We start from the raw sequence: 25,113 nt of genomic DNA, 5'->3' as shown, positions 1-25,113 counted from the left end.
GCTGATTATTTGAGGTTAATAGTTCATCTATGGTTCTAAAAATGTTATTGTGTTTTTGAAGATTTTCAGGTCTGAGGTGAAGAATTTTGTAATTTATGTCAGATTCCCACCACAAGCAGCTGGGTTTCATTAGTAAGGTCATTTGATTTAGAGTGAAATGTTTCTTGTTTCTATGCACAGAACTACACAAACACCTTGGCAGTGCCAGTGCAGTGCACCGTCAATCTGCCTTCCTACAGAGACGTCAGCGTAAAGATCGGTGGATCCCTCCGTACTGATGCACTGCATGCGGTGAGCAACTATGACACTGAAATAACAGTCTGATGTAGATGAAGTAGTGCAGTGTGGGAAGAGTTTGACATCAGAGCACAGTGTTCACACACAGCATGAAGGCTTTGCTCAAGAGGAGGATCTTCATAAACCAACGCTAAACTCTGACTAGAGCAGTAATTAGAGAGAAGACGTTAAATGGTACATGCAGGGATATGGTAACTAAATCTGGTTCAGCTAAAAGTTATGTTTTCATTCCTCTGTCTTTCAAAAACAAAAAATCAGATGCTTTGAATTTACAGTTACACAGAAAAAAATGTTTAGAAAATGATTTAAATATAAAGTATTTCCACACCAAAAATACCTGAAAAAGTTATCAGTTTGTTCAGAAAACTTAAATTTGCACTGAGATTTTTTTTAGGCAAGGCAAGTTTGTTTATATAGCACATTTCATACACAATGGCAATTCAAAGTGTTTTACATAAACAGGAATAAAAGAAACAAGAAAAAAAATTTAAATGATTAAAACAGATAAAAACATATTCACAAACAGCTTATAAAAGAATGAAAAAGAAAAGAAAGACATAATAGTGCGGTCTTTGGGACGTAGAACAGTGCTCATTCAGTAAAGGCACAGCTAAACAGATGTGTTGTCAGTCTTGTTTTGAATGTGCCTAAAGTTGGAGCACATCTGATCATTTCTGGAAACTGATTCCAGAAGCAGCGGGAGCAGTAGCTGAAGGCCTATTCACCCTGTTTTCACTGAAATCTAGACTGAATATCTAATTTATTTGATCCTAAAGATCTGAGTGATCTGTTAGGTTTGTTTTCAGTGAGCATATGTGTAATGTTATGAGGTCCTAGGCCATTTAGTGATTTATAAACAAGTAATAATACTTTAAAATCTATTCTGAATGTAACTGGGAGCCAGTGTTAAGACCTGAGGACAGGTGTGACGTGCTCTGATTTTCTGGTTCTGGTCAGAATCCTGGCAGCAGTGTTCTGGATGAGCTGTAACTGTCTGACTGTCTTTTTGGGAAGCCCAGTGAGGAGTCCATTATAGTAATCCACTTTGCTGTTGATAAAAGCATGAACCGGTTTCTCTAAGTCCTCACTGGAAACAAAGCATCTAATTCTTGCAATGTTTTTGAGATGATAGTATGCTGATTTAGTTACTGCTTTGACATGACTATTAAAACTCAGATCTGACTCCAGAATAACACCAAGATTCTTGACCTTATTTTTTGTTGTTTGACCAAGGTACACATTGAGAACCTCATTTCTGTTCCCAAACGTAATAACTTTAGTTTTTTCTTTTTGTTTAACTGAAGAAAGTTTTGGCACATCCAACTGTTCATTTCATCAATGCATTGGCAGAGGGTGCCAATGGGGCTGTAGTCGTTGGGCAGTAAGGCTAAGGCTATATCCCATGGTGTCAGGTTTCTGCCACTCTGGTCTTGTGTTGTCTCTTTGTGTCAGGTGCTCTCCCGTCTATCGTCTAGTCCCACCCTCCTTGTTAACCCATTATTAGTTAATTATGTTCATCTGTGTATTAATTTCTCCTGCTTATATTCTCCTGATGTCTGCTGTCCTGTGCCAGTTCGTCATCGTATGTTGTCTATACTTCCCCCGTGTTCCAGCTCCACCCTTGTCTTGTCAGCCCAACCAAGTTTGTTTCTCTGTTTGTGTTATAGTTTAGTGTTTTCCCCCTCGGGGTGGTTTTTGTTGTTGTTTTGTTTTATTTTAATTAATAAATCATCTTGTTTTTTGCATTTGAGTCCTCGCTCCCTTTTTCCCCTTGCCGAACCGTGACACATGGTGTCTTCCTGGAACTAAAATAAAACAAGTAGCTGTAATGGTGAAACCACTGTGCCTATTTTAATATTAGTTTAAAAAAAGCATAACTGAGGCACAGATGACACACACATTTGAATTTTGTTAGCTTGGTCACATGATCTGATCTGTTTTGCTGTTACACATCATGTAATTCATCTGATAATTGGGTTTCCATAATTTTTTTTCTAATTAAAGAACAAACTTGGTTGAGCATAACTGAGTGTACTTTTTAAAATGATTTGAATGCACATCTTGGTGTGAGTATTGAGAAAAAACATTTTCAATTTTGAGTGAACTGCCAAAGTACACATACTTTTTACCACCTCTCTAGCCTCTCACCTTAAGTGTTTGTCCTTGTCCACTTTTTTACATCCACCAAAGTAATGGCCTGTCAGAGAAACTGAAAACTGTTTTTCTTGTCACGGGCAGCTGAAGTTCAAAACCCTTGAGCTGGTGACGACAGCCTCAGTGGAGCTGAACCCTTCCAGCCCTATGTTTCTGCCTGAAGAGAGGCCGGTCAGACATGTGAGTCACCTTCTACACACATCAGCATTCGCAGAAAGCCAAGTTACAGAAACATCACTAGACAATATATTAAGATTAAGCAAATATAAATCTACCACTGAGAAGACATGGTTAATGTGAGATGCTGCTTGATGTCTTTTTCATCCTTGGCAAAACGAAAGTGTCTCAGTCATCTGTGTGAAAGAGTTAAGAACAATTTTAAACAAGCATGAGATTAAAATGCCTTTATGCTAACTCAACATTTAACTATGTGCATGCATTCAAACTCAATGGTTTAGACATGCTGGAACTTTCCCTTTTCACTGAGCTGTTTCCCCACAGTAAAAGAACATGGAGCCAAGGGGACCGAAAGGACCAGCAGCACTCTTTAATTCTGTACTATTCATTATAGCTGTGTGATGCTGCCATCTATTGGCAAGACAGAAAAAAGACAAAAAAAATAAAATGGTAACGTCAGCAAGTCTGATCTCAGCTGCAACAAATCAAACATTTGATAAGACATTTCCTGACGTTTCCTTTCCTGTGAGAATTGGCTTATTTAACAGAAAATATACAGAGGAAAACAAACTGACAGACCTAGAAATTAGGCCACAAGCTGTTATTTGATAATCACTGTAATGAAGTGCAAAATGGCACGTCTTTGAAAATGCATTGCGGTTTGTTATAACTGTCTTTTGCATGTGTTTTCTCAGATAATTCTAGAGATTCGGAAAGAGGAGGATTACCGTGTTCCCATCTGGATTATCATAGGCAGCACACTTGGAGGCCTGTTACTCCTCTCTCTCCTCATTCTGGCACTCTGGAAGGTAATGAAAGGTAAACGATAGATAGATAGATAGATAGATAGATAGATAGATAGATAGATAGATAGATAGATGGATGGATGGATGGATGGATGGATGGATGGATGGATGGATGGATGGATGGATGGATGGACGGACGGACGGACGGACGGACGGACGGACGGACGGACGGACGGACGGACGGACGGACGGACGGACGGACGGACGGACGGACGGACGGACGGACGGACGGACGGACGGACGGACGGATAGATAGATAGACGGATGGATGGATGGATGGATGGATGGATGGATAGACGGATGGATGGATGGATGGATGGATGGATAGACGGATGGATGGATGGATAGATAGATAGATAGATAGATAGATAGATAGATAGATAGATAGATACATACATACATACATACATACATACATACATACATACTAAGAAATGAATAAAGGTTGTTGTTCTTTCTCTCTGATAGTTGGGGTTTTTCCAAAGACAGAAAAGACGCGAAGAGGCCGAGAATGAGGTCAATGGCAAGACGGTGCAGGAGAGATAACGCAGGCTGCTCAAGAGGGTTCAGACAGGCCTACATCTCAGGGACAAACCAACAACTATATTAGACGTCTCTGAAACATGGAGAGAGGGAGAAAGACAGGACTTGAGGCAATGAAAAAGGGGGGGGAGAAGTTCTGTGCACTGGACGACCTGTTGTTCATTGATGAAAAACACTGCGATGACCCTCACCATGCCTGCACTGCTTACTGAGCCGACCCTGTGGATGGGTCTCCATCTCTCTTCTCATCCCAGACCAAAACCCTGGGGGCGACAAGATGAGGACATTCTCCTGAGAGACGCGCTCAACAGAGACTTTTGGAAGATGCATTTACAACGAATGGCTTGTGGGAAGAACACAAATTCAAAGGAAAGAGCTTTTTTTCCACAGGGACTTTGGAAGCGCATTCATTACATTTGTTCTTCTGCAAATATACAAAGGAAACCTCAAAGGGCTGAGATGGTACAGTACAAAACAGCCGTGTTTTCTGGTGCTCTTCTTGGACATCTGGGAGGAAAAAGGGTGCAACAGTTTTATTGTGATGGCCGTTGTTATTCTATGTAATGTAAGGCACTGGAGTACGTAGCTCTGTTTTTTTCAGTGGTCATAATTTATTGAATAGGCAGTCAACTATGTTGGAGACTTCACATTGTTTGTTTGTTTTATTTTCTTCCTCTAGTGCTCTACATAATGATACATCAGCATTCTTCAGTCTCAACAGGTGTGGATTTTTATTACTCTTTTTAAACCATTGATGCACTTTTTATATCATAGTGATACAAACTTGAATTTTGTAAATATATTTTATCTCTGTAAACACGAGTTTCAAACATCCTTAAATATGCTTCAACAAGTAGCCTTTGAGAAAGGGTATGCTTCCTGTACAGCACCTCAACAGTCATTTCAAATATTAAAAAGGTATTGTCCAAATGTTTTCGAACATCAAACGATGTTGAGTGTTTACAGTGCTATGAAACATCCATATTACGTGTAGATGTATTGTAGTCAGGGACCCCGATTCTCTTATGCTTCATCATATACATTAAGTATACCTAAGATAATAAAGTAAATATCTAAATAAAGAATTTTGAAAAAGAGTGTTTGTGAATGGGGCGGCACGGTGGCTCAGTGGTTAACACTGTTCCCTCGCAGCAGGGGTCACCAAACTTGTTTCTGGAGGGCCGGTGCCCTACAGATTTTAGCTCCAACGCTAATCAAACACACCTGAACAAGCTAATCAAGGTCTTACTAGGTATACTTGAAACATCCAGGCAGGTGTGTTAAGGCAAGTTGGAGCTAAAACTCTGCAGGGAAACCGGCCCTCCAGGACCGAGATTGGTGACCCCTGCCTCATAGCAAGAAGGTTGCTGGTTCGAGTCCCAGTTGGAATTTCTATGTGAAGTTTGCATGTTCTCCCTGTGTTGGCGTAGGTTTCCTCCGGGTCACAGTCCAAAGACATGTGCTATAGGTGAATTAGATTAACTAAACTGCCATAGCGTATGAGTGTTTGTGCATGTGAGAGTGTATGTGTGTTCAAAAAGAACTGGGTTGTGGATGGAAGGGCATCCGCTGTGTAAAACATATGCTGGAATAGTTGGCGGTTCATTCCACTGTGGCGACCCCTGATAAACAAGGAAATAAGTCGAAGGAAAAAGAATGCATGAATGTTTGTGAATTAAAACAGGCAATTAATATTTAGCAGGTGGAAATGCACATCATTTATTTTGGTGTTATAGATATATTTCCAACTTAGGACAGTTATATAGATAATCATGTTAAGTGTTTAAAATTGTAATGTACTGGATATGTGTTTAAAGCTAGAAAAAGACTAAATGGATAACTGAATTACAAACAAAGGAAAGAAAGGTTTGATCTGTCAGCGATAAAAGAGAAGCACAGCTGCTTCAGTTATCTCTCTGGAAGCACTCCATTCTGTATTAGTGCCATAGCCACTCCAGTCAAAACTTGTAAAGTCACCACACTGTATTGGAGATTCAGGATAGTGTCCACCTCCACCAATACAGAACTGTAAGTAAAAAAAGGACATTACTAACAACACAACATGTAAAACTCTTCATTAATACACCAGAGATCGTCAACAGAATGTTACAAATTACTCTTGATAAAGATTGCTGAAAATAATCCAGAATATTTGAACTCACATGTTCAGTGTGACAACCAATTGGTTTAACGCCTGAACAAAGAGCCATGGCTGCCTTCTCAGTATTGAAGACTCTGAATGTGATGAATCCAGGCTCAAATATTTCTGAAAATATGGACAGAATATAACATTAATGATGATGTCGATGCACAAATTACATAGATATATACACTAGATATCGCATACGGACCCTGAGCATGCATCAATAGCGCCGCCACATTTGTACAGTGCTCCCAGGACAAATGTCAGTCAGCCGCAGTGATAAAGACTACAGCCAATATGAAAAATGGTGTATTAACCAGCAAACAAAGAAAACAAAGCACAAAGGCAAAACATTTCATAGGTAAGATTTAGTTTTTTATGTTTTTGTATGTTACAAACTTTTGTGCTAAACAAGTATTGATAATAATACAGTCTTACTGCTCTGACCATAAGGCAAAGTAACACCAACTTGCACTAAATACTAGGCTTATGCTAGGCTTATGCTTATTTTGTTGAATTAAATCAGCAATATAAATGAAATACTGTATGACAACAAGATGCTGCGCTGCCAGAAACGTGTATTATTGTCGGCTAAGTGAACAAGTCTTTCATAACGGAGATTCATTCACAAACGAATCGTTCCCTCCATTAGAATTGGATGTGAAAGCAGGAGAGGGAGTGTGTTTCAGGACATGGATTAAATCAAATTAAACAGGAAGGGAGGATAATACATTTCTTTGCACATAAACACACGCTCTTTGTCGGCAATGCCTGTGCACTCACTTATCCTTCAATGTAGAAAAGTGATGCAATAATGGCACACTGACCACTGGGAAACTCCCGATCATAGATATATGTGTAGATGTGTACATATCTCTGGCTCGGGATGGCCAGTCCTCCACTACACCTTGGTCCCACATTCATTTCAAAGAAGCGCTACCCTGTACTAAAATGGCGGCTCTATTGACGCATTCCTACCAATAGACAAAAGCAACAGGATAGGTGATATAATGCAAATATCTATGCACAAATTATATGACTTTCATATGTTAAGGTGAAGAGATAGAAACAATATATGAAGAGAAACCTCTAAAAGCCATCTGATATTTTCTTCTAAAATTAGCATTTTTCTCCGACTCCTGTGTGTAGGCTCAGTAATTTTACTTTTATAGTGACGAATAAGTTATTTACATTGCCTTTAAGTCACATACCTGAACATAAACATAGGAGGCTGACAAAAATTTTTATTTTAGAACATTTTAGATGGCATTTAGAGGTTTTTGCATCGGAACTCTTCATATGCAAACAATATATATATATGCAGTCAATTAAGGATACAAACAGGAACCCCATGTAGCTACTTTCTTTCAAATTATTAGAAAATTCTGTGCTCAATTGTGCTGACATACCTCTTGAATTAGGACCATACAGGTTTTTGGTAGATTCCTCATTTCCAGTATCATACACGATTGGGACAGCAGGTCCATTATCAATGTTACAGGAGCCGATTCCAAACTTCACAGGGAATTTCTGGGAAATTGAAGATAAAAATATTATTGTTATTACTGTTATTATTTTTTTTATACTTCACAAAACTGTCTTCTTTGTCTATGTTTTTTAGTAAATGTAAAAAAAAATATCCAAAAGGATGCCAAAGTTTCATCGAACCTTAAATAATTTGAATAGGTTTCCTCCATGTAGGGTTAGAAAGTGATTTTCAGTGTGGTATCTGAGGATGGAGCCAGGGCTCCAGTGTTCCAACTCCATATTATTAGGAACATGCCACACAGAAACATCCTGGGCTGCAATGTCATAGTATCCAGGATTCTGTAACATTTCAAGTAACATTTATTATTTATAAAATTAAGATTGCTTTGAAGAAACTTTACAGTAATTAAAAAAGTACCAAGTGCTAATGTTGCAACAAAATACCTTGTAATCGTCACTTGTAGCAGCCTCTGCAGCTCCAAATGTGACTTTGTTTGCCCATGTGCCTTCACCTTCAGGCCGGTTTTCATTGCTGCCCTGTTCACTAGACCAGCGGTCACCAACTGTACACTTTCCATACATGTTGTTTTCATGAACACTGGCCACCAGCGTCCAGCCGCCGCCTGCAGTGGTCATGTCACAGAACGTCTGGTAAAGGACTCCTCTTGAAGAGATCAGATAGTACAGGCCATCTGTGTGTCAACACAAGCATTCAACAGTCACACACATGCAGATGCTGCCTAAGATTACAAAATATATTTTATGAAGAATATTATACCCTCAGAAACATGAAACTTGTCACGAATTTCTTTGCAGCTTCGAGCAATGTATTTCATTCTGGCCATAAGTTTTGACATCTCAGGGTCATTGCTGATATTGATATTAGCAGATGATGGTTCTTGTTGACTTGCTGCAATACCATAAAATGAGATTTCAAATTTCTTTTAAAAAAACCCACGTCAATCCAAACAAAGTAGCACATTACACTTACTTTGCACATTATCAAAGAGTAACAAATTCAGAGAGAGGCAGAAAATGAGCCCTAAAAACATGTTGTACTCTGAAAAACAGAAGAAAAAAAAAGATGCGCTTTGACAAGTGTTTATGAATAACGACACAAAGTTTTGCTATTGAATCACTGAAATCTTTATTGACAAATATTAACTTTCGATAATCACATTTTGAACAAGTTTCTATTTTAGTTATTTATGCTGTGTCAGTTGTTTAGTGAAAAATGCACTTACCGAGTTGCAGATATCGAGGATGGTTCAGGACTGACTGAAAAAAAGGCAAAATAGTTTAATAAGTGACGGTTAAGCGCATTAACTTTTACAATCATTTACTATTCACAAGTTTAAATGAAAATGTAGCATTTACTTTGTGTATTTTCTTCACATTTATGTGTAATGGTTGAAGTATTCCTACTGTTGTGTTTCGTCTTGAGTTTCTCCTTGCAACGGCTTTGGTAAGTTTGGGGCGGCGGTCAGGAGGGAGGAGGGGGAGGCTGCAGACCCAGAGCCAGACAGATCTCTCCAGATCTATGGCTCAGGCGGTTTTACGCCCCTATGGCCTGTTGTTCCTGCTGCGTCCAATAGAGGAAGACTGCGCAGTATTTTTATTTATTTATTTATTTCGTATTTTCTTCTTATTATTATTATTATTTTTTTTTACAATTTTAGAACACATAATATACAAGGGCAATAACAACATTATATTGACATCAAACCAAATACAATATAAAAAGAAAAGACAAAAATTACAAATATTCAGACAAAACTTAAGGCTTTAAAATAATTAAGAGTTCTTTTTGCTTTGGTATTTTTTGTTTCTTTTATCATGTATTAATATGAGCCTTTTCAGAATAGTATTCAAATCAAAAAAATAAACCAGACATGATGACGAGATGTTAATACTTGTTAAAGATATTACTTAGCAAACGTGAAACTGTGCAAAATTTCTAATTAATAAACAGTTGGATTAAGGTCGATATGAGTAGGCCTATATGTCAATACGTCAACTGATTGCTGTAATGTATATTGAGTTACTGTGAGTTTTCTGAATTATTTCAGTCAAGTTTGATTTTTTTTGTTATTATTATTTTTTTAATTAAACCAAATAGAATGAAAGTATTTCAATCCCCTAAGAAGAAAATACCAAGCAGAAGTTGAAATATACAATATTAAGTTAAGAACTGAATTGAAATACATAAGAAGTAAAAATAAAAATATATAACTATAAAAGAAATTGTATTATTCAAATCAATTTTAATAGTACAGTGAACAAATGTAATATATCAACAGTAAATATATCAAATATATCAAAATGTAATAATAAAAGTAGATTTATATATCAGTTAGAAAAAACACTACAAAGAAAGATTTTTTATAATTGTATTTATTTTTCTTTCATTTCACGATTGTATTAATTTTAACTTTCTCTGAAAGTAAAGTTTTTATTGCTAAAACGTCTGTCTGGTGCTTGTGTTAATGTGCTTTGTTTCATTTTGCCATTTCATTTTGATCTTCTTCATACTGTTTATCATTTATATTGATATGACTAAACTATTCATTGCACAGTGCTACTAGTCATATTGTTGTCCATAAATAAATCTTAATTATAAATATATTTGTTTTTAACTTTTTTATTTTGTCAGCTAGGTAAATTGTCCATGGAATTTTAGAAAGGAGTGAACTTTGTCTTGAAGTTCTACAGTTATCTGATAGCTAACACCACTGTTATATCAATAATCAATATTATCATTGGTTTTGTTTTGCTATGAATTGCTTATATCTCTCTCTATGAAAACATATTACTAGGCTTTAATTACTGATTCAACTGTGTTGTTGATTTATTTATTTTTTTGTTAAGAAAACAGCGAGTATATAATGTGTGTACATTTAAACTGATCTTTATCTGAAACATTATTATAGAGTTTATATTTAACTTAACAATAAAAAGAAAAATTATTTCTATGAATGGGAGGTTCAAGCATTGGCTAATTGTCAGTGAAAGGCTCAAACTGGTGTCAATATTTTTTCTGACCTTCTGAAAGGTTTCCATCATGTAGGGTTAAGAAGTGATTTTCAGTGTGGTATCTCAAGATAGGCACAGTGTTGAAGCGTTCTAGATCACTATTATTAGCAACATGCCACACAGAAACATCCTGTGCCACAATGTCAAAATATCCAGGATTGTGTCAAGTCACATCAGAGATAAAATGTGTTTTGTTTCATAGCAACTTTACAGTAATAAAAGGGAAGAACAAAGACATGTGTTCATTCATTTTCTTTTCGGCTTAGTCCCTTTATTAATCAGGGGTTGCCACAGCGGAATGAACCACCAACTTATCCAGCATATTTTTTACACAGCGGATGCCCTTCCAGCTGCAACCCATCACTGGGAAACACCCATAAACTCTCATTCACACACATACACTACGGACAATTTAGCTTACCCAATTCACCTATACCACATGTCTTTGGACTTGTGTGGGGAACCAGAGCACTAAGAGGAAACCCATGCGAATATGAGGGGAACATGCAAACTCCAGAAATGCCAACTGACCCAGGGGAGGCTCGAACCGACGACCTTTTTGCTGTGAGGCGACAAGTGTTAATGTTGCTAAATTATTCATGATTAATCTAGTTTTTAGTTCTAAACTTTTTGTTGAAGCAGCTCTTTGGTATAGTGTCATTACATTGCGTAATTTATGTTGATTCAATTCAAATCAATAACAGCCGTAAAGCCATGAAGTAGCACCACAGAAGTGTTATCATTTTGTTGTATTAGTGCAATCAGGCAGATATTTACACTGTGGAGATCCCTGATGAAGAAGTGAAAGAGAGACAGTAGTACAAAAGTAAATGAGTTAGTTCAGTCAGTTCACTATCAATCTTTTTTTAATTGGCCTTATTTCCTTTTCTGTTCAATAAAATAAATTCTGCTTATTAGCAATCAAACTAATTCAGTTCAGCTATTGTATCAGCTACTGTTAGAGTAACCCTTGACCTTTTTATTTTCATGTTGCAAAACAGCCTGCTTTAATTAGGTGTTTCCCCTTTAAGAGGGTGGGGTAGCACGTGCAGCGGAGTGCACGAGAATAGCTGATTAAGTGACTGTGATAAGAGCATAAGAGATTATGCACCGCATGTGGGTCTCTTATTTTCTTTGATAGAGATTTCATATTTCTGTTGGGAAGGATTTTCTTTGAATATATACTTAAGTGTTTAATGCGCATCTGAATGTGAGTTGTTGAAGTTGAAGCAAATACTACACTCATTTTTTTCTGTGGGTTTTTATTTGTTTCAAAGCATTCTGGTGAGTCGAGTGAGTAGATAGATAGATAGATAGATAGATAGATAGATAGATAGATAGATAGATGGATGGATGGATGGATGGATGGATGGATGGATGGATGGATGGATGGATGGATGGACGGACGGACGGACGGACGGACGGATGATTAGATTTATGATAGACAGATAAATAAGGTAGTAAGCCGAGGGAAAACTAATGAATGAATGTTTGTGAATTAAAACAGGCAATTTAGATTTTATTTTGGTGTTATATATATTTCCATTAAGGACAGTTATAAGGAGAATCATGTGTAGTGTTTAAAATTATAATGTACTGAATATGAGTTTAAAACTAGAAAAAGACACTTGAAGAGTTCAGATGCAAAACCCTCTAAATCCATTAGACCTCATTTCTTGTAAATGAGCATTTTCTATCAGCATTTTCTATCATTTTCTCTGATTAGGTTTAGAAGTTTCATTTTATATTTAACGAAAAGGTTATTAGGTAGTAAATAAAATAACTTTTTTTTTTCAAAAATGTCACTTTGGACAATTCTTTGGTTTTTAACAAGGTTAATTTTCTTTTGCATCAAAACCAGCTAAATCCACTTGTGCTTTTTTTGCAAAAACCTCTAAATCCACCTATCAGGACAAGACAGTGTAATTAGTTGAAAATCACTAAAGATGCAATTAGAGATTAATTTACCAAACATAAAACACATTACACAAACCACCTGAAATTAAAAATACATCTTTTAAGCAAGCGGCAGTTCATTCCGCTGTGGTAACCCCTGATAAACCAGGGAAAAAGCAGAAGGAAAATGAATGAATGAAATCTGTCAAATGCATTAATCAATAACATTAAAATTGACATTAATTAAATCTTAACAATCTGTTGTCATTTCTGAGATTTGAGATTTAGATTTAATGTAAGTAGAGCAGTGTAACAAGCTTGTTAGATTCAAATAATGTAGTGTAAAAACATTGTGAAACATCAATATCTGCGCATTGTCCATTAATATAAAAAGTAATTTATTGAAGTTATGTAAATAATGCATAGGTTTATACATTATATTTATCTTGCTTGCATTAGCAAATAAAACACAAGGTAGGCCTAGTGTGCAAAAAAAAGAGGATGTCTTTCAGGAGCTGTCATTTTTTCATCCTCACTATACTCAAGATCTCTTTTTCGTCTCTTGTTTATCCTCATAGCAGCCATGCAGGATAAAAGAATGGCCTCTTAACTTCGTCTTACGTGAAATGGAGTTGCTGTTTAATGTTGCTATAGTATGGGGATGGAGTGTCGTGGGGTATGGGACGATCGGTAAGTGAAGTGGTTGGTTACGCGGTGTGTCTCTCAAGGCAAGTGGCGTTTAGCGGGGATTTAGATGGTTTCAAACAAAACTATGTGTTGAACATGTACTACATGCCTAAAGCATTCACTCAATGTCATTAGCTCATTTTTGGAAATGGCGTTTAGCGGCTTTTGCGTCTAAACTCTCCACTTGCTAAATGGAAAACTGTGAATTACAAACAAAGGAAAGAAAGGTTTGATCTGTCAGCGATAAAAGAGAAGCACCGCTGCTTCAGTTATCTCTCTGGAAGCACTCCATTCTGTATTAGTGCCATAGCCATTCCAGTCAAAACTTGTAAAGTCACCACACTGTATAGGAGATTCAGGAAAATGTCCACCTCCACCAATACAGAACTGTAAGTAAAAAAGGACATTACTAACAACACAACCTGTCCATTTCTGTTGTAACCAAAGCTCATCAACAGAAAGCATAATATTTGAACTCACATGTTCAGTGTGACAACCAATTGGTTTAACACCGGAACAAAAAGCCATGGCTGCCTTCTCAGTATTGAAGACTCTGAATGTGATGAATCCAGGCTCAAATATTTCTGAAAACATCCACAGAATATGAAATTAATGATGATCTGTCATGTTGGGTCAATGCACAAATGACTTTCATATGTTAAAGTGATGAGACATAAACCATGACTATGGCTTGTAAATAATATGCAGTCAGTTAATGATACAAATGGGTGCTCCATGTAGCAACTTTCTTTAAAATTACTAGAAATTCTGTGCTCAATTGTGTTGACATACCTCTTGAATTAGGACCATACAGTTTTTTGGTAGATTCATCATTTCCAGTATCATACACGATTGGGACAGCAGGTCCATTATCAATGTTACAGGAGCCGATTCCAAACCTCACAGGGAATTTCTGGGAAATTGAAGATAAAAATATTATTGTTATTACTGTTATTATTTTTTTTATACTTCACAAAACTGTCTTCTTTGTCTATGTTTTCAGTAAATGTAAAAAAAAATATCCAAAAGGATGCCAAAGTTTCATCGAACCTTAAATAATTTGAATAGGTTTCCTCCATGTAGGGATAGAAAGTGATTTTCAGTGTGGTATCTGAGGATGGAGCCAGGGCTCCAGTGTTCCAACTCCATATTATTAGGAACATGCCACACAGAAACATCCTGGGCTGCAATGTCATAGTATCCAGGATTCTGTAACATTTCAAGTAACATTTATTATTTATAAAATTAAGATTGCTTTGAAGAAACTTTACAGTAATTTAAAAAAGTACCAAGTGCTAATGTTGCAACAAAATACCTTGTAATCGTCACTTGTAGCGGCCTCTGCGGCTCCAAATGTGACTTTGTTTGCCCATGTGCCTTCACCTTCAGGCCGGTTTTCATTGCTGCCCTGTTCACTAGACCAGCGGTCACCAACTGTACACTTTCCATACATGTTGTTTTCATGAACACTGGCCACCAGCGTCCAGCCGCCGCCTGCAGTGGTCATGTCACAGAACGTCTGGTAAAGGACTCCTCTTGAAGAGATCAGATAGTACAGGCCATCTGTGTGTCAACACAAGCATTCAACAGTCACACACATGCAGATGCTGCCTAAGATTACAAAATACATTTTATGAAGAATATTGTACCCTCAGAAACATGAAACTTGTCACGAATTTCTTTGCAGCTTCGAGCAATGTATTTCATTCTGGCCATAAGTTTTGACATCTCAAGGTTTATGCCACTAGATGATGATTCCTGTTGATGTGCTGCAAGGTTAAACAAAGACATAATTAAATATTCCATAACATAAAATGAGATTTTCAAATTTCTTTTAAAAATCCACATCAATTAAAACTAATTATTAGACTTACTTTGTGCAAAGAACAAATTCAGAGAGAGGCAGAAAATGAGCCCTAAAAACATGTTGTACTCTGAAAAATAGCAGAAGGAAAAAGATGCACCTTGACTATTGTTTATGAATAATGACACAAAGTTTTGCTATTAGGAGGCACTGAAATGTTTGTTGACATATTTACTTCTGAAAATCCCATTTTGACCGTTTTTTTTTTCATTATTATTGTTGTTGTGTTTTAACAATACAATCATATTAACCATAACATTGGATGACATCAAGTACAATAATAAACAAGGAAAAAATAAATAAAAGAAAATAAATAATAGTCAAATAAAATAACAATAAAAACAGGGTACATAGGCAAAACTATCAAATTAAATTATATTTACAAAGTCCTTATAGAATTTCACAGTTTTTACACTTTTTTTGCAGTCAACAATTTATAAAGTAGTAGGCCTAATTATGTCACAACACATTTGGATCAAGTTGCGTTTTTAAGTATTCGTGCTGTGACGTAGGAATTATTGGAAAAATCCACTTACCAAGTTGCAGATGAAAAAAAGGCAAAATAGTTGTATATGTGTAACGGTCATGCGCGTTAACTTTTACAATTATTTCGTAATCACAAGATTAAACGAAAATGTAACATTCACTTTATGTAATTTCTTCACATTTATGTGTAATGGTTGAAGTATTCTTACGGTTGTTTTTGTATTGAGTTTCTCCTTGCAACAGCTTTCGGTAGTTTGGGGCGGCGGTCAGGGGAGAGGAAGGGGAGGCAGTTTTACGCCCCTGTGGCCTATTATTTCTTGTACGTCCAGTAGGGGGCACAGTAGGCCTGTTATAGTTTTTCTCAGTGGCTTTGGTGCATGTCTCACAACACTATTTACGTTAAATGTTTCGAAGCATTTTGGTGAGTCGATTCAGCTTGAATATAATTATGTTATGTAATATTTTAGTATTATCTGAAAAAAAAATACTTGTCAGAATGTGATTGTATTGAAGGAATTGCAGATAAACTAGTGTGTAACTGATGTAAAGTTAGCAAAGCTGATGGTGCTAGTTTTACTAACCATGGTGACGATGCAGTGTTCGTCGCCTTTTTATATATAAATTTTCCAACATGTTTAGCAGAATTGGTAGCTAATGATATGCAAGTAATTTTGTGTTTATTTGATTAATGCATTCTGTTTGAGTGTTTTTTGTCACTGTGTGGGGGAAAAAGAGAGTTTAAAACCATTTATTTTTCAAACTTTTTGGATTGTACAAAAGAGCATAACACATGCAGAATTTACAGTGTACAAAATACATTATATAGAAATGGTTAAATGTTCTGAGGTTGTTAATGTCATTAATTTGATGTGTTTAATTGTTGCAGAGTAGTTTATTCCCCCGGCTTAATCATGGATGATGAGTGGTCTCGCCAGGAATTGGTTCTTTCAAGCAGACATCCTACTAGCTGCATCAACTCTTCGTCTCATCTCACCTTCATCTTTCAACTCTTCAGATTTCTACTCACCTCCCTTTGCTAAATTGAATGCCTTTCCAAAGGGAGCGGTAGGACTGAGATATTGCATTTACACATTTAGAGAGTTTTCTCTAAATTGTAGACTTTTTTTCTTCCATTCCAATTTCCAGGTGAGATTATTGTAGGGGTAATGTTTATGGTACACTGTTGTTTACACTATTTGTTTTAAGTGCTAAGAAAAAAAGCATTCAAAAATAATTGTGGGAAAAAACTACAATTTTTCCTTTGTTTATTTAACACTGTGTGGGGTGTATACTCTTATTTTATTTTACAAATTTTCATTAAAAAATCTGATATAAAAAAACAACAGGAGAAAATGGAAGTTTTTTTAATTTAATGTCAAGAAAAAAACAAGCTTCCCTGATGAACCTAAATAACTGGTATTAAATTATACCGCCCTGATGTAAACATTACAGGCAGGGTTACATTATCATCTGATAACATCAACACAATCAATTCTACTGTATAGTATTTTTGTAAAAAGTCATAGTCTTGAAGATTCTGTTTCAGAATCAAAATAAACTGTTGTTTCAAAATAATAAATTGCTTATTTCCATTGTTCCTGATTTACACCAAAGGTATGTACCATGATGGTGCCTCCACAAACTTTAGGATTAGTTTTGAGTTAACAACCAAACCAGTTTTTGTTGGTACCGTGATGTTGATCATCAATTTTTCATGTTAACTCACTGCGAGGGCATGTCTGTTGTGCAGCTGAGATCGCCGCTCACTCTTGCAAAAGGGGCTCTTCCCTGCAAGACGGTGAACACTCTGGTAGGTCTCACCATCCAGACTTTGAGCCTTTGTGCCAGTTGTGCTCTGGCATGGTCTCGCTCAATGACACCGTGAATCAGATGTCCATCTAAGAGTGGGCTGTCATGTTCTGATGACAGTACGGATCTACTTCCGCCCTCAGACTTGATGGCCGTGCTTTCCTGGGCTGGAGGTGGCTTCATCCCTGGTCCTGCACATACCAAGACTATCAAGCGCAAGTGTTGGCCAAGCTGCAGAAGGGTGTTTCCTCCTCAGCCATTATAAGCTCCACACAGCGACTAACTATGCTCTGTGCCCTGGGGAGGATGATGGTCACATTAGTGGTTCAGCAACGGCACCTCTGGTTGAACCTGGCCGGTATGTGTGACTTTGACAAAGCTCACTTTCTTGATTCAGCCATATCTCAGGTAGACCTGTTCGGCAACATTGTCTGCCACTGTTCTGGGACTGATTTCTCACTGGTAAGTGGACCACAAAGACAGACGGGCTGCCCGGGGAACCTCATTACATTAAAAAACATCAAGCTGCTGGCCACCTGACCGGCAGCCATTTGTTTTGTTTTTTGTTTGTGTGTTCTTTTCTCCCTTCTCTCCGGGTGTGAAAGCCTGAATGTTGCCAGTTTGGAATGCAATGCCTTCCAGCTCACTGTGTTGATGCACTTTGCCACAGGCTCTCTGGGTGCCTTGCACCTCCAGCCTCTTTGCAGGACCCTGGGAGGAAGTAAAGAGCCAATCTCTTATTTTCAGTTCTTCCTCTGGATAATCCTAGATCTGCACATTCTGAACTGCTATCTGCACAAGATGCTGTTCAGGATGCTTATGCAGAAGCGCATCCTCCGTTCTTGGGATTGTTTTGCAGAAATAGACCTAAAGGATGCATATTTCCAAGTCTTGATTTTTCCATAGCACCAACTTTTTTTCAGTTTGCGAGTAAGAGCCAGGCATGGCAGTACAAAGCTTCTTCGGCTCGCGGGCTTTTGTACACTCAAATATCTTTTATTTTAAGCCCAGTCGCGGGTCTAATTGATTTAGCACAGGGAAGGACATAGTGCTCTGGCACGTCGGCCACTGGGGCTTTGAGTCAACAGAGAAAAGAGCCAGCTCTTCTCTCTTGCAAAGCATCTCTTATATCAGGATTTAGCCGGACTCGATCTTCATGTGCTCTTCTGTAAGGCACGCCAGGCTAGTGTTGTCTTGTCTAAAAGAGTTCAGCTCAGTGAGCCCACTAAACCTTTTCAGACCCACCTGGAGTATATGGCATCCGCAGCCACTACACTATTTGCATTGCTCCATATGAAGCCATTTCGGCATTGGCTTCATTCCAAGAAAAGACTCCACCCCAGCATGGTCCAGCTGATATTGGTGTGCTTTGGAGAAGCCCAGGTTGACTTGATTGCTTAACTTGAGACTGTCCATTGCCATTTGTTTTATTCATTGACCAAGGCACCCCCTTGGCACCGATGCACTGACTCACAGCTGGCCCTGGGGCTTGCGCAAATATGTGTTTTCCCCAGTGAGCCTATTCGCACAGACCATGTGCAAGATCAGGAAGGATGAGGAGTAGGCCATGCTTGTTGCACCGCTTTGGCCCAACCAGATCTAGGTTCCCGAACTCACACTCTTTGCAAAAGCTTCTCTCTGGCAAATCCTCTTGAGAAAAGACCTCCTTTCTCAGGGATGGGGCACCTCTGGCACCCACACCTGGATCTATGGAAACTTCATTTGTGATCCCTAGATGGAGTGTGGAAGACTTATGTGACCTACCGGCTTCAGTGGTTAACACTATTACTTAGGCTAGAGCAAGTCTTAGGCCCAATCCCAATTCTACCCCTTAGCCCTTGCCCTTACCCCTACTCATCCTTTTTCCCGTGCACGTCAAGGGGTAGGGGTGTCTCAATTTTCTTTAGCTTGGGTACAAAAATAGAATTGGGATTGGGCCTTAACAAACCTACATCATACATTTATTTGAACATATATACATTTGAACAGTTCATGAACAGTGAAAGGTTAAATGTGAGTTAGAAAACGCCAAACAATAAATTATTAATCTGACATGCTATTTTTCATCAATTACAAACACCATACATGTAGGAATGCTTAAAGGATTTAAAGGATTAACCTAAAAACCTTTGAAAAATAAGTGTTTATGTAACAATCAGGTGTTTATGAATGTATCTCAAATAGAAGATTTAAGGTTAAATACAGTTTCAGCGATTAAAAGAGAAGCACAGATGCTTCAGTCATCTTTCTGGAAGCACTTTGGCCTGTATGAGTACCATAGCCACTCCAGTCTAAACTTGTAAAGTCTCCACACTGCTTAGGGACCCCCTCAGGAAAGTGTCCACCTCCACCAATACAGAGCTGTAAGTTGAAATGAAATGCAATTAATTTAATGCATGAATATTTGCTTTTGGTGATCAATAGAATGGCAAAAATAGTGCATAATGTTGCTGTAAATAATATATGGTAATTTTGATTATGGTAATTATGATAATCAATGGTCTTAACTCACATGTTCAGTGTTACATCCGATTGGTTTAATGCCTGAACAAAGAGCCATGGCTGCCTTCTCCTTATTGAAGACTCTGAATGTGATGAATCCAGGCTTAAATTGTACTGAAAAAAGGACAGCATATATAATTGACAATGTCATGATAAGTCAATACACACACAACATGATCAAAGTGATCCAATCTCAGCAATGATGATGGTCATTATATACAGTAGCATTATAAAAATTTCATGACTGGTTATTGATATAGAAACTGTCTTTATAAGCACTGGCTCAAGTGGTGTTGCCGTACATCTTGCACTAGGACCATATAGGTTTTTGGTAGAATCTAAATTGCCAGTATCGTACACGATTGGAGCAGCAGGTCCATTATTGGTATTGCATAAACCAATTCCAAACCTCACAGGGAATTTCTGGCAAAACTTTTTACAGTTTGGTATGAGGTCTTTTATTTTTTAGTAATTTTAATACATTTTATTACGATTTTTTTGGACCTTAAACAAACTGAAAAGGTTTCCTCCGTGTAGGGTTAAGAAGTGATTTTCAGTTTGGTATCTCAGGATAGACGCAGTGCTCTAGTGTTCCAACTCCATATTATTAGGAACATGCCACACAGAAACATCCTGAGCTACAATTTCAAAGTATCCAGTATTCTGTAACAGACAGAAAGCATGCTGTCATTTCAGGTTCAAGAAAAAATTATATAAATTTTTAGTCCAGTGTCTTATCTTCTTAAGGCCCAAGGTGTTTTTTACATGCATTTTTTATTTCTTTATTTTTTTATGTACTTTTAGAGAAAAATTATTCCATATATGTTGACTCGTGGTCCGAATTTACATAAACGTTTTTTCCTCACTGTTTTTTAATGCATATTTAAAAAAAAAAATTAACTTGCTTTGACTATCAGAGAGTAAAAACAACCTTTTTTTCTCATTTTGGACAGTTAAAAATTGTGTTTGGGACATTCCATATGCTGCAAAACAGTTGCAGGATGACACTGTATGTCTGTAACAAAATATAAAACATTCAAAGTATTTTAAATAGTAACTTAAGAGCTAAAACACTCAAGCCCTAGGAGGTTAAGAACAGATTTACTGACAGCTTTTGCCATTAAAATCATTCAAATTTCCTAAAGATGTGGAAAAACACTGACCCAGCCATTTTTGCAGCTGAGCTTTTATGTGTCCTATTTACATGCAAAATGTATTACCAATGTTGTGGTGTGTAGCAATAATTTACAAATTTTGTACTGCCATTCACTACTTTTTAAAAAATGCATACAATTTTGTGCTTGACTTGGTTGCACTTATTTGGTGCTAGAAGGAGCAGCACAAAGAACAGAATGTCAAAGTAAAGACTTTTTTTTTACTAGAAGACATTACATGAACATTGCAGTTCACCACATTATTTTCTAGAGGTGTGAACCTACACTGGTCTCAAGGTTCAGTTTGGTTACAATTATCATGTCATTGATTCGATTCAATTCGACATTTAGGTGCATCACGGCGCATTGACGTTGCTTTCCATACATAATTTTATATTTTACTTCATAGCACAGAAATTCTTGTCTTAAAATGTCTAAATATATTTATGTTTATATATTATTAGTAATACAATTTTGTCCTTTAAAACAAGCGGCCAAGTATATGAACTGTACCTGTATATGAACTGTAATGTGCATTTATAGCAAATAAACAAATGTAAATGAGCGTTGTCTAGCGAGTTCTACCCCTATGATTGGTCACATGCTCAACAGAAAGATCTGCAATTGGCTCTAACGCTCTGGTGGTGTTCACTGATGAGTGATGCTGATAAACGGCAGCGATGATCACAGCTGATCTATGATAGACATGATAGAGAAAACTCGCACTGCAGATACGCTCTTGTCTGGATCCAGAAGTATCGCTGTAACTTTCTTTTTCTCAATAGCAGTGAAATAGGGGCTTCTCCTGTACCTTTAGTGTCAGTGAAAGACAGTCCAGCAAACAAACGCAGTGAATTATTTTAAGTAAATTGAGTGTTTTAATTACTCGCTGTCGCCTCCCTTGCCATAGTAAGCTGCCGCAATATATATATGAGATATATGAGATAAATGATGTCAGTACGCAATAACAAATGATATTACTGAACCAATACCCAATTGTTATTATCATTATTGGGCCTTATCATACACCACCAGCGCAATGCGGCTGTAAGAAATGAGTCTGCCTTGACCCAACTTCCACTGTAAATGGTAAATTGATGCTCATTTCCCAAAAGGGCTGACTTATGAGAGAAAAGAGAAGTCAACAGGGTCTTGTCTCTGCATCGTTTGAGGTGACTACATCTCAACCAAATGGTAACAATTGTAGAATGGGGATGGGTGTGGTGCACAGAGGACCATCTCATCAATGGTGCTGAAACTGCATTAACATGAAGAGATAGAGAGAACAACTTCATTAACATCTAAAGGCAACATCAAAAACAGTATAAAGGTTTGAGTTTAAGAATGTTCAGGGTATTTTAAGACTGCTTTGCTGAATAAACATTTTCATTAAGATTTTCTTCGCCATCATTTTTTCTTACACGACGCAAGGCAATAGTTGTTTGCTAATTTCAGCTCGGCGCAAGAGTCATTTTGACATTTTGCATCGTGCTGTTTAAATAGCAAATGCATTTGCGCTCATATGTGCATCCATAGGCATTCTGGTCTACAAAAGGAGGCGTGTAGAGGCGCATTGCTGGCGCGTTGCTATTTTGAGGAACTACTGTATAACAGACCGCACAATAGACCAGATCAAAGCTGGTCTAAAGTCCAGCGCAGAGGGCATTAGTTGTGCGCCTAGCTTACACATTGCTTAAAACACACAGGGTGTACAGGAATACACAAATATCTTTACAAATGAAAAATAATTAAAGGATTAAAATATTACAAAAATTATTATTTTCTAGCCTACATAAATATAAAAACCACCACCTCCATGCCTTCTTCATCTCTGGGGGCTTTTTTAGTTTATTCATAACAATTTGCTTTTGTATAATGTTATTATTAGTAGCAGTATTATTTATTATAGGCATATTTATATTTGTTTTATAAAAAACAAGCTTAGATTTGCCCACCTGTCAGGTTTTATACCATATGGGGCACAGCATGTGTATTAGGATATAATTCAGTTTGAACACACTTTGTTATTATTGTTCATTTATTCGTTTGCTGGAAATTAGAAATGAATTTAGAAATAGTTTTGAATCAAATCTTTGCGCTTAACAAACGAAATTGATTATTTATAGGCTAATAGATGTCTATGCATACAACAGGTTTCCCTATCCACGAAAGTGAAAGTGAAAGTAAAGAATGAGGAGGCTCATCTCTCATTCTCGCGTTGTAGATGCCATGTCCGCCATGTAAATAGCAAATGCGCTATGCCGTGACAACTGACTCTTAAAGGGAATGGGAGATGAGACTGATTGTTCAACACAATCTCACGGCAATTTGTAACTTTTTGATTTAGTGGCTAATTCGTACGAATTCGTACGATCTAATTCGTACAATTTAGTACGATTTGCTCATCCCCCAATGACGGTTGGGTTTAGGGGTGGGGTTAGGTGCCACGCCTCCTTTTTAAAATGTACAATTTCGTGCAACATATTTATGCATATTTAAAACAACAATTTTCTAAACCTAAAAAATATTGACTAGTCTTAACCAGGGGTGCCCAAACTTTTTTGGATGAAGGGCCAAAAACTAAACATCATTGATAGCCATGGGCCAAAGATAAATATACCAAACTATTTTACTTTAAAGTTGCCATGAGTTATTCCCTAATTCATTTCATAATTTGAAAAATAGAAATAGAAATAATTACTTCGAATTGTATTATTTAATGTCTCATTCATTGAATAACCTCTTTATTTTAATGCAAAGTCTCTTCATTGTCCTCTGTCATATTTACATTTTAAACTAAATCTGATTAACCTACATCATTTAATTGTAAACATTTACTTGAGATTTTTTTTTTTTTTTGATTAACAATAAAACAAACAAATAAAAGGTTACATTAAATTTGAAATGATAATCTCTAAACCATTCTCAGAAGGCATGGTGGGCCAAATCAAAAGTTACCATGGGGCAATTTTGGCCCACGGGCCCTAGTTTGGGCATCTCTGGTCTTAACTATACCTCATCACAAACCTTAAATTGTATTTGTCACATCTGACCAAGAAATCATTTGATTTGCTCCAAATTTTAATTAAAAGTGACGGCAAAAAAATATAGCACTTGAAAAAAGATCTGCTAAGATGCCAGATGGAAACAATTGTAACCAGAAGACCAGAATCATCTATGAGAAGCAGGTCAGAAAAGAGTTTAACTTGTGATCGTCTAAAAAGCAAGTAGGCTACACAAGGGTTTAGTACAGTTTATTTTGTGAATGTGAGTGAGTCATGAAAAAAATATTCTGCTTAGAACTAAATTGAAGATAAAAGATCTTTAGATTAGATCTTAAGATTTAGATTAGGTAATCATTTGGATTTTAATGAGGTTATAGTTAGAGGGGGGAAACTGAGAAATTACTTGAATTACAATGTGTTCAAACATCTCAATGCTGTTGTTGTAAAAAGACTGAAATGTACACGGCAGTTGAGAGATGTCAAGAAGCGATTTCACTGAACGATTTTGTCACTAGTATTCATTTCAGCTAAAAACCCTATTGACTTTACATTTCTGATTGGTTTTGCAAAAAGAAAAGTGTTGCAATTGTGGCTCCAGGAAATGATTGAAATATTTTTCTTATCAGCGGCTGTTTTATGAGTAAATTAATAATGTTTTATTTGAATGGCTCATTATAGTTTATAAATAGGTTACCGTGTGTGTGATGTCTGGCATAGTTTAGTTTCAATGATAAGGCAACATATCTGCAAAGGCACGTGCACAGATTCAAAGCAGTCCACAAACACCTGCCCTTGATACTGCACCTTCTCTTTTTGCATTGATTATTCCATATTTGTAAATTCAAGATTTTTTATTTAAAACATTTAACTTATAATTTTATGCAATTGTATAAATTCTTTACTGCAAATCTCAGCTAATAAGATAATACAATTTTCTGAAGTCTTAACACAGCAACACAACTATATCATAACTGAATGAAGGAATGATGTTGCATAAAACATTTTTTTATTTTAAAACTTAAACATTACTGCAGTGAATTATAGTCTTGTCTTGTAAAAGAAATGTTTA

General features: G+C 36.8%; 3 protein-coding genes and 1 pseudogene across 5 annotated transcripts in view; 1 reads left to right on the top strand and 3 right to left on the bottom strand.

Moving 5' to 3' along the window:
• itga11a (integrin, alpha 11a) overlaps positions 1–4,079 on the top strand; it is an 80,578-nt gene extending 76,499 nt beyond the window's left edge. The window contains exons 27-30 of one of the 2 annotated variants that reach the window (XM_056461641.1): positions 181–291; positions 2,536–2,631; positions 3,324–3,437; positions 3,903–4,079. In XM_056461641.1, coding sequence (XP_056317616.1) covers positions 181–291; positions 2,536–2,631; positions 3,324–3,437; positions 3,903–3,980 — 399 coding nt within the window. In that variant the 3' untranslated portion in view covers positions 3,981–4,079. Of the gene's footprint in view, positions 1–180; positions 292–2,535; positions 2,632–3,323; positions 3,448–3,902 lie in introns of both variants that reach the window. The other variant, XM_056461643.1, reaches the window with a different exon arrangement.
• Positions 4,080–4,443: 364 nt separating this feature from the next.
• On the bottom strand, positions 4,444–9,125 carry LOC130232037 (intelectin-like). 2 transcript variants are annotated; one of them, XM_056461644.1, is made up of 9 exons: positions 9,034–9,125; positions 8,853–8,886; positions 8,600–8,668; positions 8,387–8,518; positions 8,053–8,300; positions 7,789–7,947; positions 7,530–7,650; positions 6,140–6,243; positions 4,444–6,003 (listed from the first exon to the last, which is right to left on the bottom strand). In XM_056461644.1, exons 3-9 carry the CDS (start codon positions 8,658–8,660, stop codon positions 5,854–5,856), a joined length of 975 nt encoding a protein of 324 aa, XP_056317619.1. In that variant the 5' UTR covers positions 8,661–8,668; positions 8,853–8,886; positions 9,034–9,125; the 3' UTR covers positions 4,444–5,853. The 2 variants fall into 2 exon arrangements, with proteins under 2 accessions (XP_056317619.1, XP_056317620.1); XM_056461645.1 differs by having other exon boundaries at positions 8,986–9,089.
• A 2,929-nt stretch (positions 9,126–12,054) lies between these two features.
• LOC130232035 (intelectin-like) lies at positions 12,055–15,820 on the bottom strand. Its single transcript, XM_056461640.1, has 8 exons — positions 15,784–15,820; positions 15,099–15,158; positions 14,874–14,993; positions 14,540–14,787; positions 14,275–14,433; positions 14,017–14,137; positions 13,705–13,808; positions 12,055–13,611 (listed from the first exon to the last, which is right to left on the bottom strand). Exons 2-8 carry the CDS (start codon positions 15,148–15,150, stop codon positions 13,462–13,464), a joined length of 954 nt encoding a protein of 317 aa, XP_056317615.1. The 5' UTR covers positions 15,151–15,158; positions 15,784–15,820; the 3' UTR covers positions 12,055–13,461.
• A 3,777-nt stretch (positions 15,821–19,597) lies between these two features.
• On the bottom strand, positions 19,598–24,036 carry LOC130232846 (intelectin-like; annotated as a pseudogene).
• Positions 24,037–25,113: the final 1,077 nt, after the last annotated feature.

The sequence above is a fragment of the Danio aesculapii genome, chromosome 7 (genome assembly GCF_903798145.1).
Source record: "Danio aesculapii chromosome 7, fDanAes4.1, whole genome shotgun sequence".
Classification (NCBI taxonomy): domain Eukaryota; kingdom Metazoa; phylum Chordata; class Actinopteri; order Cypriniformes; family Danionidae; genus Danio; species Danio aesculapii.
This window is presented reverse-complemented; position numbering and strand designations above follow the sequence as displayed.